This window comes from Heloderma suspectum, chromosome 5 (genome assembly GCF_057233095.1).
Source record: "Heloderma suspectum isolate Gila_16-S chromosome 5, 16-S_ref, whole genome shotgun sequence".
Classification (NCBI taxonomy): domain Eukaryota; kingdom Metazoa; phylum Chordata; class Lepidosauria; order Squamata; family Helodermatidae; genus Heloderma; species Heloderma suspectum.
In genome coordinates, this window is record NC_139462.1 from 47,757,321 (window position 1) to 47,772,730 (window position 15,410).

At 44.5% G+C, this 15,410-nt stretch overlaps 1 protein-coding gene across 14 annotated transcripts in view; it reads left to right on the plus strand.

The window, feature by feature from the left end:
* The window catches only part of AFG2A (AAA ATPase AFG2A), a 281,537-nt gene that overhangs the window by 41,227 nt on the left and 224,900 nt on the right, over positions 1-15,410 (plus strand). For 9 of the 14 annotated variants that reach the window (XR_014792058.1, XR_014792059.1, XM_084855975.1 and 6 more), the window contains exons 10-11: positions 4,286-4,440; positions 9,191-9,415. Coding sequence is in view for 10 of the 14 variants with exons in the window: in XM_084855975.1 (XP_084712101.1) it covers positions 4,286-4,440; positions 9,191-9,415 (380 nt within the window). In the remaining 4 variants the exon portion in view is untranslated. The remainder of the gene's footprint in view (positions 1-4,285; positions 4,441-9,190; positions 9,416-15,410) is intronic. The other 5 variants (XR_014792057.1, XR_014792060.1, XM_084855977.1 and 2 more) reach the window with 1 other exon arrangement.

Here is a 15,410-nt window from a genome sequence, read left to right on the forward strand (position 1 = left end):
TTTAGGCATGTGGAACTGGGCTGTGGGAAACATACTGCCCCACTCACTCTTCCCCACAGCAGCACCTCCAGACTGCTGAAAATGCAACATAGAGGGTCAGGGACCCTGCTGAATGGGGTAGCCTGTGGTACAGGGGAGCAGAAGGATCCCTGAAGATCAGATAGCACCTTGCGTCATTGGATCTCCACTTAAAGAAGGTCTCTTTGCCTGATTTTTGGGTATTCCCCCCCCCCCACTATACCATAGCCTACCGCATTCAGCAGGGTTCCCTGACCCTCTGTGATGCTTTTTTTTTTTTTGGTAGGCTGCAGTGGGCGGGGAAGTCCGCTTCCACCAGCTCTGTTGTTGTTGTTGTTGTTCAGTCGTTCAGTCGTGTCCGACTCTTCGTGACCCCATGGACCATAGCACGCCAGGCCTTCCTGTCCTGCCTAAATCTGGATTAAACTTCAACAATAAAGAAGGCAGTGGTTTGTTTTGGCTTAGCGATGATAATGCTGTTCTTTCTAGATATGTTCTAATTAGGTAGCTACAGATGGAAAAGAATTCTTTTTGAAAGATACCTCATGTAATGGAAAATGTGACATGAGGTTGCAAACTGTTGCTTCCTGCATACCAAATTTTATCAAGGAAACGTGAAGTGTGTACTTGATGAAGATCAAAAGATGTAATTTATTTTGGTCAATGAACAAATCTACAAAGCAAGTATTTTACTTCTTTAAACGAATGGATTAACTTTAAATTCTCATAAGAAAATCTCATAACAAGAAGATCCTTAGCAGAGAACTGTGTGTGTTAAAAGTCTGAATAAAATAACTTCATTGTTTTAATTGGAAGTATTGGTGTGTTTGAACCTGGGCATAGCAATAATTCTTTGTATATCATGTTGCACTGTATTTAACTTGAAGGTGATACATTGCTTTATAAAGGTTATGAGAAGAAAATGTATGAAAGCATTTCAATACTAAAGGAAACTACTTTGTTTTGTAGTTCCCGTGTGGATTCCATGTTGTTGAATAATCCATATTTAGCGTAAAACTGACTCTCAAGCATTTGCAATTGTATTCAGCTTTGGATATTGAATGTAGGTGTTCACATGATGTAACTGACAACTAACAGAAGCATACCAGTTGGAACAGTACTTTTGGGAAGAATACTTTTTGTTCTCACATTGTAGGAAGACTTCTCAGATTTTGACAAGTATTTATTGTAAATTTGTGTTTGCAATTTTTGGTTTTTGATAACAAATCTAGGGTTCTGTATTGTGCATTAATGGTCACAGTCACATCAGTTGAAGTTGACAGCTATTCAATATGTCTTTTAAAAATGGGTATTCTACAGTAATTATGGGCTGTGAACTTTTTAAATAATCCTTTTTTATTCTGATATGTTACTATGAAGAAAATAGTCAATATTTCCAAATTGTAATGAAAAAGAAAATATAGAAGATAGTTTCTTTATAAACGTGAGTGGTAGCTTTTATTAAATTGTAAGCTATGTCATACTTCAGAGAAACTTTCCCCTTCAGGATCTTTAGTGAGGAGTCTTCCTTAAGGTATTGCAATATATTCATGTATTTAAATTTAATTTATAAGCCTAGCATTTAACTGATTAAAAAGTATTTAATTGATGATGATCCTAAAAATAACAACTTCTGAGGGATTTATTTTTGGGTTGCACCTAAGCATGAAGTTAAGATATTACAAATAGAAAACTTCATGTGAAATAAGTAGACATTTATATCTTGATAGAGACCCAGTTCAGGTGACACAGCAGCCATCGTGGGTTAATTAACTCTCGAGGAGTGTGGTGCGTGCTGGCCACCATTATGGATATACAACCCCCAACTGGGACTTGTTGTGTCAAGCGAACTCAGCCAGCAGGGGTTAATTGAGAGCTAAACAACCCTTGCATAACCCTACAACAGACAGTGGTTTATGCAAGGCTTGTTTAGCCCTGAAATAACAGCTGCTGGCCGTGCTCGCATGACACAACAACACCCAGCAACTCTCAATTTGGGGTAGGGATGTACAGATTGTGTAAAATCCATTCCAGCTGTGTTTTGTGGGCTGTCAGGCGCCTTTTGTTCTGTCATCCGCCTGTTGACGAAATTGGATTTTTTTATATTCCAAATTTGTGCAAATTTGCATTGGACCCAGAACTGTCACTTGAGGCACAGGTGAACTCAGTGGCACAGAGCACTTTTTTATCAGCTTAGGCTGGTATACCAACTACGCCCTTATCTGGGCACAGATAGCCTAGCTACAGTTATCCATGCTCTGATAACTTCTTGTCTGGATTACTGCAATGTGTTATATGTGGGGCTTAGGGATGGGCGGATTCCCTACCTTCCGGTCCATGGGGAATCCGCCCGTAGGGGGAGGCGATCCGTTCCTCCCTCTGGAATCCTCGTGAGCCGGCTCCTCTCCGCAGCGATTCTGCAGAGCCGCAGGCTGGCAGCCGGCTCCATATCACTGGTCTGATGAATGGATACAGCCGCAACCTGGCGAATGGATGCAGCTACTTGCGGCCGTAAAGCTCCTTTGTTTAACCTAAATGCAGCCGTAAATGGCTGCAATTAGTTTAAACTAAGGGCTTTACAGCTGCAAGTGGTGTCCACTACGCCACTTGTGGCTGCATCCATTTGCCAGGCCAGCGATATGGAGCCAGCCTGCGGCTCCGCAGAATCGCTGCAGAGAGAGGCCGGCTCCATAGGATTCTGGAGGGAGGTGGAGGTGAGTGGTGCCGCTCCACCGCAGACTCTTGAGGCCGGATTCCTTTGAATCTGGCCTCATTGGAGTCTGCGGCGGATTTCTCCGCCATCCCTAGTGGGGCTACCTTTGAAAACGGTTCAGAAACTTCAGTTACTCCAAAATAGGGCCGCAAGATTAACAGGGACTGGCCAACAAGCTCATATTACGCCGGTTCTTTTCCGGCTGCACTGGCTGCCAGTCCATTTCCGGGCCTGATTCAAAGTGCTGGTATTAACATTCAAAGCTCTTAACAACTTGGGGCCAGGTTACCTGAAGGATCACCTCCTCCCATATGTGCCTGCCCAGACCTTAAGATCATCATCAGTGGCCCTTCTCCATGAGCTCTGCCAAAGGAAGTGAGGTGGGTGGCTACTAGGAGGAGGGCCTTTTCTGCTGTGGCATCCCTGCTCTGGAATGAGCTCCCTAGTCAGGTTTGCCTAGCACCTACATTGTATTCTTTCCGGTGCCAGGTGAAGACCATTTTATTTTCCCAGGCATTTTAGCTTTCTAGTCCTTTAGCTTTGCTGTTTTAAATCTGTATTTTAAATCTCTGCATTGCTCCTAGTTATATTGTTATATTATATATTATATGGTTTTAATGCTTTAATATTTTATATTGTTTTACTGTGTGCTTTTTGGTTTTAATTTTTGTGAACTGTCCAGAGAGTTTCAGCTATTGGGCAGTATAGAAATAAACAAACAAACAAACAAAATTTCTGCAAATGCAAATTTGTGCAGAATTGCACAAATGCAATTCATGCAAAAATGTGCAAATTGCCACGAAATGTGCCAATCCCCACAAAATGTGCATTTTCATGCTTTTGCCTGTGGGGGAAATGTGCATTTTTGGCTGGGTTTTTAATTTTTTTGTGTATTTTTCCACCACAAAATATGAGCAAAATTCCTGAAGGTTAGAAAAACGGTCCACAAGTCTGTGGAATCCATGGGAAAAAGCTGGTCTGCTGCGGAATTTGTGGGTCGGATTCATAAAAATCCAAACTCGTTTTGTTCCATTGAGGATTTCTCCTGCATTCCTAGTTGTGGGTTGCATATTCATAATGGTGGCTGGCACACATCGCAGCTCCTTGAGGGTTAATTAACCCACGATGGGCTGCTGTGTCATCTGAACAAGTTCACAAAGTGGATGCTAATCTACAAAATAGTAGGGATCTCAGAACTTGAGTTGAGATTGGTCTAGAAAATTCTGAGGAAGTTAGTCTTTTGCTCACTATGATACCTAGTAGGTGTCTTGTTTATATGTGTGGTCCCACACTGGGTATACACAGCCTGTTCCATTCTTAATATCTCTGCTGCGCCCCCTTCCCCTCCCCGCAGATGAAGAATTATTTTATTTCATGAAATACACTCTTGCATTATTGTAAGATGACAAACTTGTCCTGTTTTTCTCTGCTTGATTATTTCAAATGAAGATGGGTCTTATGTTATAGTGTTCTTAATGGCATCCATTGCATGTTCTATATTGTGAGAAATCATAAGAAGTCCATGCACTATTTTGTGTTCCCTACTTTGTGTAGGGTTGTATGCTTTGCGGCGAGTACTTGGGGAGAAAGCAAACCTCTTAGATGAAGATGTGTCTGGATCAGTGATTATCACTTGCAGTGACTTCCTACAGGCAATGAATGATGTCAGGCCCAGCGCCATGAGAGAGGTGGCGATTGACGTGCCAAAAGTAAGTCTTTCCCAGTACAATATTCCACAGTGATTATTCAGAGATTGTAACACTAGGAAAGGCACATACTTGATAACTATCACTTGACTGCAGTAACCTAAAGTGGCCATATTTGGGTTCCAAGGAAACAATAACCTATTTCAAACCATTTTGTCTGCAATTTGTGGGATGGCTTGCCTAGAAAAACCTCATTCATGATGAAAGATAGTGTGGGTACAGTTGAGTCCTCTACTCTGATATCTTCTCCAATCTGTCCTTAGCCTGCCTACCTTCCAGCACCAAACTTGCTTTAGGAATGAAGGTCTCATGTATATTAGCTTGCAGAAAAATGGCAGCTTGTGCCTTCTCTCCCCGCACCCCCCAGTCTTAACACATTTCTTTGATCTCCTTTAGAGGGGGAGGTTGAAGGATTATTGCCGTTGCTATGAGGCCATTTGTATTGGACAATATCTGTATTGTTGTTGTTGTTGTTGTTCAGTCGTTCAGTCGTGTCCGACTCTTCGTGACCCCATGGACCATAGCACGCCAGGCCTTCCTGTCCTGCGCTCTCTCCCGGAGCGTGCTCAAGTTCATATTCATTGCATCCGTGATGCTATCTAGCCATCTCATCCTCTGCCGTCCCCTTCTCCTTTTGCCTTCAGTCTTTCCCAGCATCAGGGTCTTTTCCAGAGAGTTTTCTCTTCGCATTTGGTGGCCAAAATATTGGAGCTTCAGCTTCATTATCTGTCCTTCCAATGAGCACTCAGGGTTGATTTCCTTTAGGATGGACTGATTTGACCTCCTTGCAGTCCAGGGGACTCGTAAGAGTCTTCTCCAGCACCACAGTTCGAAAGCATCAATTCTTCGGCGCTCAGCCTTCCTTATAGTCCAGCTCTCACAGCCATACATTACTACTGGGAAAACCATAGCTTTGATTAGACGGACCTTTGTCGGCAAGGTGATGTCTCTGCTTCTTACTCTGCTGTCTAGGTTGGCCATAGCTTTCCTCCCAAGGAGCAAGCGTCTTTTAATTTCATGGCTACAGTCACCGTCTGCGGTGATCTTGGAGCCCAAGAAAGTAAAATCTGTCACTGCTTCCATTTCTTCCCCTTCTATATGCCAGGAAGTGATGGGGCCAGATGCCATGATCTTTGTTTTTTTAATGTTGAGTTTCAAACCAGCTTTTGCACTCTCCTCTTTCACCCTCAACAAGAGGCTCTTGAGATCCTCTTCGCTTTCTGCCATTAGGGTGGTATCGTCTGCATATCGGAGGTTGTTGATAATTCTCCCAGCAATCTTAATTCCGACCTCTGATTCATCCAACCCGGCATTTCTCATGATGTACTCTGCATATAAGTTAAATAAGCAGGGTGACAATATGCAGCCTTGTCGTACTCCTTTCCCAATTTTGAACCAATTGGTTGTTCCATGTCTGGTTCTTACTGTTGCTTCTTGACCCTCGTACAGGTTTCTCAGGAGACAGGTAAGGTGGTCTGGTACTCCCATCACTTTAAGAATTTGCCACAGTTTGTTGTGATCCACACAATCAAAGGCTTTAGCGTAGTCAATGAAGCAGAAATAGACGTTTTTCTGGAATTCTCTTGCTTTCTCCATGATGCAGCGAATGTTGGCGATTTGATCTCTAGTTCCTCTGCCTCTTCTAAACCCAGCTTGTACTTCCGGTAGTTCTCGGTTCGCATACTGCTGAAGCCTAGCTTGTAGGATTTTGAGCATCACCTTGCTGGCATGTGAAATGAGCGCAATTGTGCGGTAGTTTGAACACTCTTTGGCGTTGCCCTTCTTTGGAATTGGAATGTAAACTGACCTTTTCCAGTCTTGTGGCCACTGTTGAGTGTTCCAGATTTGTTGGCATATTGAATGCAGCACTTTAACAGCATCATCTTTTAGGATTTTAAATAGCTCAGCTGGAATACTGTCATCTCCGCTAGCTTTGTTGTTACTAATGCTTCCTAAGGCCCACTTGACTTCACTCTCGAGGATGTCCGGCTCAAGTTCAGTGACCGCACTGTCATGGCTATCAGGGACATTCAGATCTTTCCTGTATAGTTCTTCTGTGTATTCTTGCCACCTCTTCTTAATCTCATCTGCTTCTGTTAGGTCCCTGCCTTCTTTGTCCTTTATCATGCCCGTCTTTGCACAAAACGTTCCCTTGAGATCTCCAATTTTCTTGAAGAGATCTCTAGTCTTTCCCATTCTGTTGTTTTCCTCGATTTCTTTGCATTGTTCATTTAAGAAGGCCTTCTTGTCTCTCCTTGCTATTCTCTGGAACTCTGCATTCAGTTGGGTATGTCTTCCCTTTTCTCCCTTGCTTTTCGCTTCCCTTCTTTCCTCAGCTACTTGTAAAGCCTCATCAGACAGCCACTTGGCTTTCTTGCATTTCTTTTTCTTTGGGATGGATTTCGTTGCTGCCTCCTGAACAATGTTACGGACCTCCGTCCATAGTTCCTCAGGCACTCTGTCTATCAGGTCTAATCCCTGAAATCTATTCCTCACCTCCACTGTATATTCATCAGGGATATGATTTAGGTCATACCTGAACGGTTTAGTGGTTTTCCCGACGTTCTTCAATTTAAGCCGAAATTTTGCAAGAAGCAGCTCATGATCTGAGCCACAGTCAGCTCCAGGTCTTGTTTTGACTGACTGTATGGAGCTTCTCCATCTTTGGCTGCAAAGGACATAATCAATCTGATTTCGATATTGACCATCTGGTGATGTCCATGTGTAGAGTCGCCTCTTGTGCTGTTGGAAAAGAGTGTTTGCTATGATCAGCATGTTCTCTTGGCAAAACTCTATTAGCTTTTGTCCTGCTTCATTTTGTACACCAAGGCCATGCCTGCCTGTTATCCCGGTGATTTCTTGACTTCCTACTTTAGCATTCCAATCACCTATGATGAAGAGGACATCTTTTTTTGGTGTTATTTCTAGAAGGTGTTGTAGGTCTTCATAGAACCGATCAACCTCAGCTTCTTCGGCCTCAGTGGTTGGGGCATAGACTTGAATTACTGTGATGTTGAATGGTTTGCCTTGGATTCGTACTGAGATCATTCTATCGTTTTTGAGATTGTACCCCAGTACTGCTTTTCCCACCCTTTTGTTGACTATGAGTGCTACTCCATTTCTTCTAAGGGATTCTTGCCCACAATAGTAGATATGATAGTCACCTGAATTAAATTCGCCCATGCCTGTCCATTTTAGTTCGCTGATTCCCAAGATGTCGATGTTCAATCTTGCCATCTCATGTTTGACCACCTCCAGCTTACCTTGATTCATTGATCTGACATTCCAGGTTCCTAAACAATATTGTTCTTTACAGAATCGGATTTTCTTTTCACCACCAGACACATCCACAGCTGAGTGTCCTTTCGGGTTTGGCCCAGCCGCTTCACTCTTTCTGGCGCTACTTGGAAATACCCTCTGCTCTTCCCCAGTAGCATATTGGACACCTTCCGACCTGAGGGGCTCATCTTCCGGCGTCATATCTTTTAGCCTTGTGATACGTTCCATGGGGTTTTCTTGGCAAGAATACTGGAGTGGGTTGCCATTTCCTTCTCCAGTGGACCACATTTTGTCAGAACTCTCTGCCATGACCTGTCCGTCTTGGGTGGCCCTGCACGGCATAGCTTATGGCTTCACTGAGTTACGCAAGCCCCTTCGCCACAACAAGGCAGTGATCCATGAAGGGGAATATCTGTATTAAGACCAACCAAAATTCCACAACAGAGCGCAAGCTTTCAAGTATCCCAAAACTATTTATTTATTTATTTATTTATATTTACAATATTTGTATACTGCTCTATATCGAGAACAGATTTCAGAGTGGTGAACAGAAGAGATAAAACAGTAAAAGGATAAAAAGATTAAAATACCAGATTAAAATTATGCTATTTTAAAGAACCGAATACCAATAAAAACCATGACTGGTCAATTTTGCCTCCTGGACCAACGCTGTTTTCAGGAGGCACTGGAAACAGCACAGTGTTGGTGCCTGCCTGACCTCCAGGGTTAGGGAATTCCAACAAAATGGGGCCACCACACTGAAGACTCTTCTCCTGGTGGATTCCAGTTGGGCCATAGGTCCATGTGGAACCACCAGGTGCAAACCCTCTGATGACCTCAGTGACCGGGCAGGTTGGTAAGGAAGAAGGCGTTCTCTCAGATATCCTGGTCCCAAGTTGTTTAGAGCTTTGTACACTAGTACTAAAACCTTAAACCTGGCTTGGTAGTGAATAGGCAGGCAGTGCAGTTCCCTCAGCAGTGGAGTTGCATGCTGAAAGGAGCAGCTCCCAACAAGAGCCAAGCTGTTGTGTTCTGCACTAGCTCCAGTTTCTGGAGCTAGTGCGAAGGAACAGAAAAATCCAAAGATTTGGCCAGATATTGTGGCCATGAGGTCTACATTTAAGATAGGATAAACCCAGCTTCAAAATAGAGAATCAATGAATTAGTCAGTGATGGGAGTAGTAAGTATACCGCATACAGTGTGTCAGAGATGCAAGGCCTGATTATAAGAATGAAACAATGTGTAAGTAATGTTCTATTTTGTTGTAAATTAACAAGGTTTTGTAGTGAGATTTGCATCATTGTTTTTAGTAAATGGATAAAGAAGTATCAATGGAAAAGTTGATTGAAATCAGTGATTTAAACTGGCCTGTTTTCTTGCTGGTTTAAAATGCTCCACGTGTGCCTTTTTTGTTTGAGGAAACATGTTGTTTTCTTCCTGTACTCTCAGAATATTTCCTACTGTTTCATGTAGTGGATTGTTTTACAGGTATCCTGGTCAGATATAGGAGGGATGGAAGATGTCAAACTGAAATTGAAACAAGCAGTTGAATGGCCGTTGAAGCATCCCGAGTCTTTCATTCGAATGGGTATTCAGCCACCAAAAGGTGTACTACTGTATGGACCTCCAGGATGTTCAAAAACAATGATTGCAAAGGCTTTGGCCCATGAAAGTGGGCTAAACTTCTTGGCAGTGAAGGTGAGACTCTTCAGGCAGGACATTATACGATGCCAGTGTGGTGTAATGGTTAGAGTTGTTGGACTGGAAGTTGGGAGACCCAGGTTCTAGTTCCCGCTTGGCCATGAAGCTCATTGTGTGACTTTGGGCCAGTAACTGACTCTCAACCTAACCTACCTCATAGGGTTGTTGTGAGGGAATCACGTATGCTTCTTGGAGGAAAGGCAGGATATAAATGTAACATAAATAAAAGCCAGGAGAACAAAACATGCTAGTTACTTGCGTTTCCTGTTCTATCCACTTTTTTGTAATGTTTGATTCCCCCACAGTGAGATTAGTGACCTGTGTTTTAACTGGAAGCATGTGCATCTCTCCTAGCTGAGAGTTGCAGAAGTTCAGCTTTGGACAAAAAAAAGCATGTGACACTTCCTTTTCACTCACTCTTCCTATTTAGCAGAGTACCTTAAAAGTAATGTGTGAACTGCCCTCCCGAATATGACTATTAGGAACATAAGATGGAGAGGGGGACCATGTAAGCTGCCTTCAGTTCCTTGCAAGAGGAAAAAAGGCAGGATATAAATGGAATAATATTTTTTTTAAAAAAGATTATATGCTACCTGAAATTATGGGAATATGAATTTGTCTCAGTTCAGCTACTTCATTCTTGTTTAGAAAAAGGTGTCTAACCTTCTAATAGGCTATGTCAAATTAGTGGTCCAAATTAGAACATGATTTAAAAGCGAAAGATTAATTACCAACATCTGGAGGAAAAAGCTGGGATTTTAAAAAGCATTTACTGTAAAGTATGCAACAATAACCTGCGTTTATTGTGTCACTTGATATCCCTTAATGTATGAAAACTCTAGGAAAAAGTACTTTAGGTAATAATCACTGCTGTTTTCAGAATGTATAGCCCTTGAAAATACTTACATTAAACCAGATGGGATTAATCATTTCCACTCCTACAGGGCGTGTTGTGTTATATGGACACTTGTGTACTAAATTCCCAACCACCATTTTTTGTAAACAAATGCAAATTTGGAAGAGCTGTTTTTGCACAGAGAATTGTGGAGGGGTGTTTAACCCTTTTCTCCACCCTCTATTTTCCTGTCGCAACCCCCCCGCCCCGGGGTTTGTGTGTGTGCTTGCATACTTACCTTGGTGCAAACACAGTTGGAATCCAGCAGAGGAAAGGGCAGGTGGTAAAGAGGGAGTTGCAGTGGAAAAGTAATGTACACATCTCTTGGATTACACATCTCTTTGCCACTTCTTTATACAAGAATGTTCCCTGCCAAATAGGGGACATTTCTGATTAGAAATAAAAAACAGGCTTAAAAATAAAGATTGCATGTAATACAGTCCTACAGTTCTCAAAAGAGAGAGATTAAATAATTAAGCTTTTCTGGTGTTCACAATATACCGGATTACCAAGTTGTCTTGTGCTCTCTGGATTTTAGAAACTAACTTGCAATGCCTCAAAAGAGTAAGAACACAGTTATACAGATGGAAGAGAGTCAGTAGCAATAAAAGTATTTTCAAAAGTGTGTTCAAGTGTGGTAAAGGCTTTTGGGTAGAATATGTTCCTTGTGTTTTGTTTTTCATTTTAAATAAGATCAGTGTTAGCTTTTTAAAAATTTCCGATTAGCAATAATTTCAAAAATATACACTGTTGTCAGAGTTCTGACTTCACTTTGGCATTTGCTAACTTCCTGTACCCTCTTCAGATGCCTTTCTGCGGCTCTCTGCACTTGACATGTGCTTAAGTTTGGTTTGTCACTGGGTCAATTACGTCAAAATACTTTCCAGTTAAAATTTCCTAGGCTGTTTTCTCTTTGCCTCTTGACTACAGCAGTTAAAATAGATTAATGAGGCTTGGAAAGCTATTGCTCTGCTTTATGAGCAACTAGCTTTGAACCTCTGGAAGAAGACTGGTTAGTGTTCTGACAAGGTTTTTTGGCAAATCCTTCATTAGTTGTCGTTTAGTGAGCACACGCATAAATTTAGAGCTCAGTTATCATAGCTGAGCAAGTAATGGATACTTTAAAAATTAGCACATCTTGTATACAATTACAGACCGCAAACTCATTTATTTATTAGATTGCAAGAAAATAGGAGTGAGGCATATCACTTGAGATATCCAGTGGGCTACACCAAAAATGCAGATGTTTTCTTTTTTCTTTTCCAGAGACACAACAGTGCTAGTTAACAGTTATATCATATTAACACAATATTAGGTGCTGTACAGAATGCAGAAATGGAACAATCCCTTCTCTTGATTTTACAGATTAGATTTTAAAAGATCCATGGGGTGGGGGGGTTAGAAAAAAGAAGACTCGGATGCTGAGTGCAGTGGGTAGACAGGTATTTCAAGTAACCTGGTTCCAAATAGTTTAGGATTTTGTAGATAACTACAATGAGTGCTCATTGGAAGGACAGATACTGAAGCTGAAGCTCAAGTATTTTGGCCACCTAATGCGAAAAGAAAACTCTCTGGAAAAGACCCTGATGCTGGGAAAGACTGAAGGCAAAAGGAGAAGGGGACGGCAGAGGATGAGATGGCTAGATAGCATCAACGATGCAACGAATATGAACATGAGCACGCTCCGGGAGAGAGCGCAGGACAGGAAGGCCTGGCGTGCTATGGTCCGTGGGGTCACGAAGAGTCGGACACGACTGAATGACTGAACAACAACAAGATAATAACTACTACCTTGAATTGAGCCTGGAAAATTAGAAATTAACTGGAAGACAGTGCAGATTGAACAATACCATAATAATACGCTTTGTAAAATAGGCCCCAGGTGGCTGTCTGACTACATTTTGTACCAGCAGAAATTTCCAAATGTTTTTTGAGGGCAACCTCATGCAGAGTTTTAAGGGTGGGGTGCCCACCTGATAGGCGGAAGTGAGGGAGGCATGTGTCCACCTGGCAGAGGCGGTGGGGGGAGTTCTGGGGGCCAGAACATACTGAGGCTGGGTGGCAGATGCTGGTGGAGCGCTAGGGGCAGACCATGCCGGGTAAGGGGAACAGGGGAGAGATGCGTAATATCTGTCCCCTGTTCTGGGCCTGTCCAGAGCCGAAGGATGGCTGTGGGATGTGTGACTCCATCCTCTGGCCTTCATCTGCTGCTGTCAGGGTAGAAACTGAGCCAATAGAACCCCAGAGCAGTTCTGATTCTGAGGAGGAACAGCAATCCATGGGAGAGGAGCTCGCTCATCTCTCACAAGCACAGCAGCTGGCAGAGATTCCTCCTGCCAGCATTCTTGAGATAGATAGTGACCCTGGCAGTGAGAGAGCGCTGGAGGGGGGCTTGCTGGATGCTCGACGCTGGGAGCAACGACAGCTGGAGGGCGCGGAAAGGAGGCATAGCGCTCGTTTGGCACGCAAGCAACGGTCGCATCCTGAGGGCCCGAGGGAAAGAGGGAGGATCTCTCCCTAGCCCATAAGTTCAGGGTCTTCCTGTGATTCTCCTTCAAACGGGGACCAACTGCCTAACCTGGAGCATAGGCTACTCTGCTGTTCCTTGCTTAGTCGCTGGTGATTAGCATCTGAAAGAGTCATTAAGTTGTAAAAGGATTAAAGCCTTGAAAAGAATCCTTTTGTCTGTGTCTTGAGTTAGCTATTGGAGTAGACTGAAAGAGGCTGCCAGGGCGCGCCTGACAGCTGCTGTGTAATGCCAGGTCTGATGCTCATAAATCATCTCTCATCCATGACATGGTCCTGGATGAGGGTGCGGACCTGGCATAAATTACAGATACCTGGCTAGATGAGGCCGCTGCTCCCGCTCTTGCGGCCATTTGCCCGGCTGGATTTTCATATGCGCAGCAGCACAGGGCTGGGGGTCAGGGAGGGAGAGTGGCTGTTATCTACTGGGAGGCCTTGGTCCTCACCAGACTTCTTCTCCGGGAGACCGGGGTTGCTGATTGCATGTACTGGAGGTTGGGCCCGAAGGGCAGTCTGCGGATTCTGCTCGTTTACTGTCCACCCCGCTGCACGACAGACTCCCTGGCCGAGGTGCTTGAGGTGGTCTCTGATGTGCGTGTGCAGTCCCCTAACTTGTTGATTTTGGGGGACTTCAATATACATCTGGAGGCCATCCTCATGGGGGCGCCTCAGGACTTTATGGAGACCATGAAGCTTCCTGGGAGCTGCACCCTATTCCAACTGGGCCCATCCATGTAGCCGGTCATGCGTTAGACCTTGTGTTTGTTTCTGGAGAGGTGGGGAGTGGTCCGGAAATTGGGGGTACATCCACCATCCCCTTGTCATGGTCAGATCACTACCTGGTGGGGTTGGACTTCTTGGTTCCACAACCCCTCTGCAGGGGTGGAGGACCCATTAGGGTGGTCCTCCCCAGGCGTATTATGGATCCAAATGGCTTCCTGACTGCGCTTGGGGATTCTTTGGAGCATGCAAATGGCCGCTTGGTCGAGACCCTGGCGGATGGCTGGAATGCTGCAATCACCAGGGCATTAGATCGTGTGGCTCCGAAACGCCCTCTCTCCCTGAACAGAGCTCAGACTGCACCATGGTTCACCCCACAGTTGTGAGCTCTGAAGTCGGACATGAGACGGCTAGAGCGCCGGTGGCGGAAATCTCACTCTGAAGACCATCGGACATGGGTTAGAGCTGTAGCTTCAGCCTACCATGTGGCGATAAGAGCAGCAAAAAATAATTTTTATGCTGCCTCTATCGTGTCTGCAGAGTGCTATCCCAGGAGGCTATTCCAAGTGGTCCAGAACCTGATCGGTCCAGTTGTTCTGGAACCAATGGAGCATTCCAAGGCCTCCTGTGATAAGTTTGCAAAGCACTTTGCAGATAAAATCGACCGGATCAGGAGTGCTATTCCGGGCACTGTGGATATAGTTAGTGAATGAGGGGCGGCCAGTGGCAGACCGATTGTGTGGGATTGGTTGCAGCTTTTTCCTTCGGAGGAAATGGACAAGGTGCTTTCATCTTTAAGGCCAACCACCTGCTTACTCTATCCTTGCCTATCTTGGCTCATTATGAGCTGCAGGGAGAGACTGAGGGGAGGGGATCAAGGTGGTGGTGAATGCCTCCCTTGAGGAGGGAATGATGCCATCAGTCCTCAAGGAGGCAGTGATAAGAGGCTTGTTCTCCTCAGTCTCTCAGCGGCTTTTGATACTGTCGACCACGGTATCCTCCTGGACCGCCTGGAGGGGTTGGGCATAGGGGACACCGTATTACGGTGGTTCCCTTCCTTCCTCTCTGGCAGGTACTAGAAGGTAGCTCTGGGGGAGGAGACTTCAGACCCTTGGCTGCTCACTTGTGGGATGCCACAAGGTTCTGGTCTCTCCCCGATGTTATTTAACATCTATATGAAGCCACTGGGGCTATCAGGATGTTTGGGGTGCAGTGTCACCAATGTGCATATGATACGCAACTCTACCTCTCATTTAAATCCTTTCCAAGGTTAGCTGTAGAAACCCTGTCCAAGTGTCTGGAGTCAGTGAGTGGCTGGATGGAAAGGACTAAGCTGAAGCTGAACCCCGACAAAACTGAAGTTCTTTTTGTGGGAGACAAGGGGAGGTTGGGTGATGCCGACCTGGTGTTTAATGGGGTGAGCTACCCCTGAAGGACCAGGTCCGCAGTCATTTTAGACTCCCAGCTGCCCATGGAGGCTCAGGTGTCAGCCGTGAGCTGGGCAATGCTGTACCAACTCCATCTGATACAGCAGCTGCACCCCTACCTCCCTAACCATCTGCTCCCATCAGTAGTTCATGCCCTGGTCTCCTCTCGCCTAGACCACTGTAATGCACTGTATGTGGGGTTACCCTTGAAGACGGTTTGGAAGTTGCAGCTGGTGCAGAATGTGGCGGCCTACCTGATTAAAGGCAGCTGAGACCACATCATTCCAGTGCTGAAGGAATTGCACTGGTTATCAGTTGTTTTTCAGGCCCAGTTCAAGGTGTTGGCATTGACCTTTAAAACCCTATATAGTTCTGGCCCAGTCTATCTTAAGGAGTGCCTCCAACAACACCAGGGATGCCACTC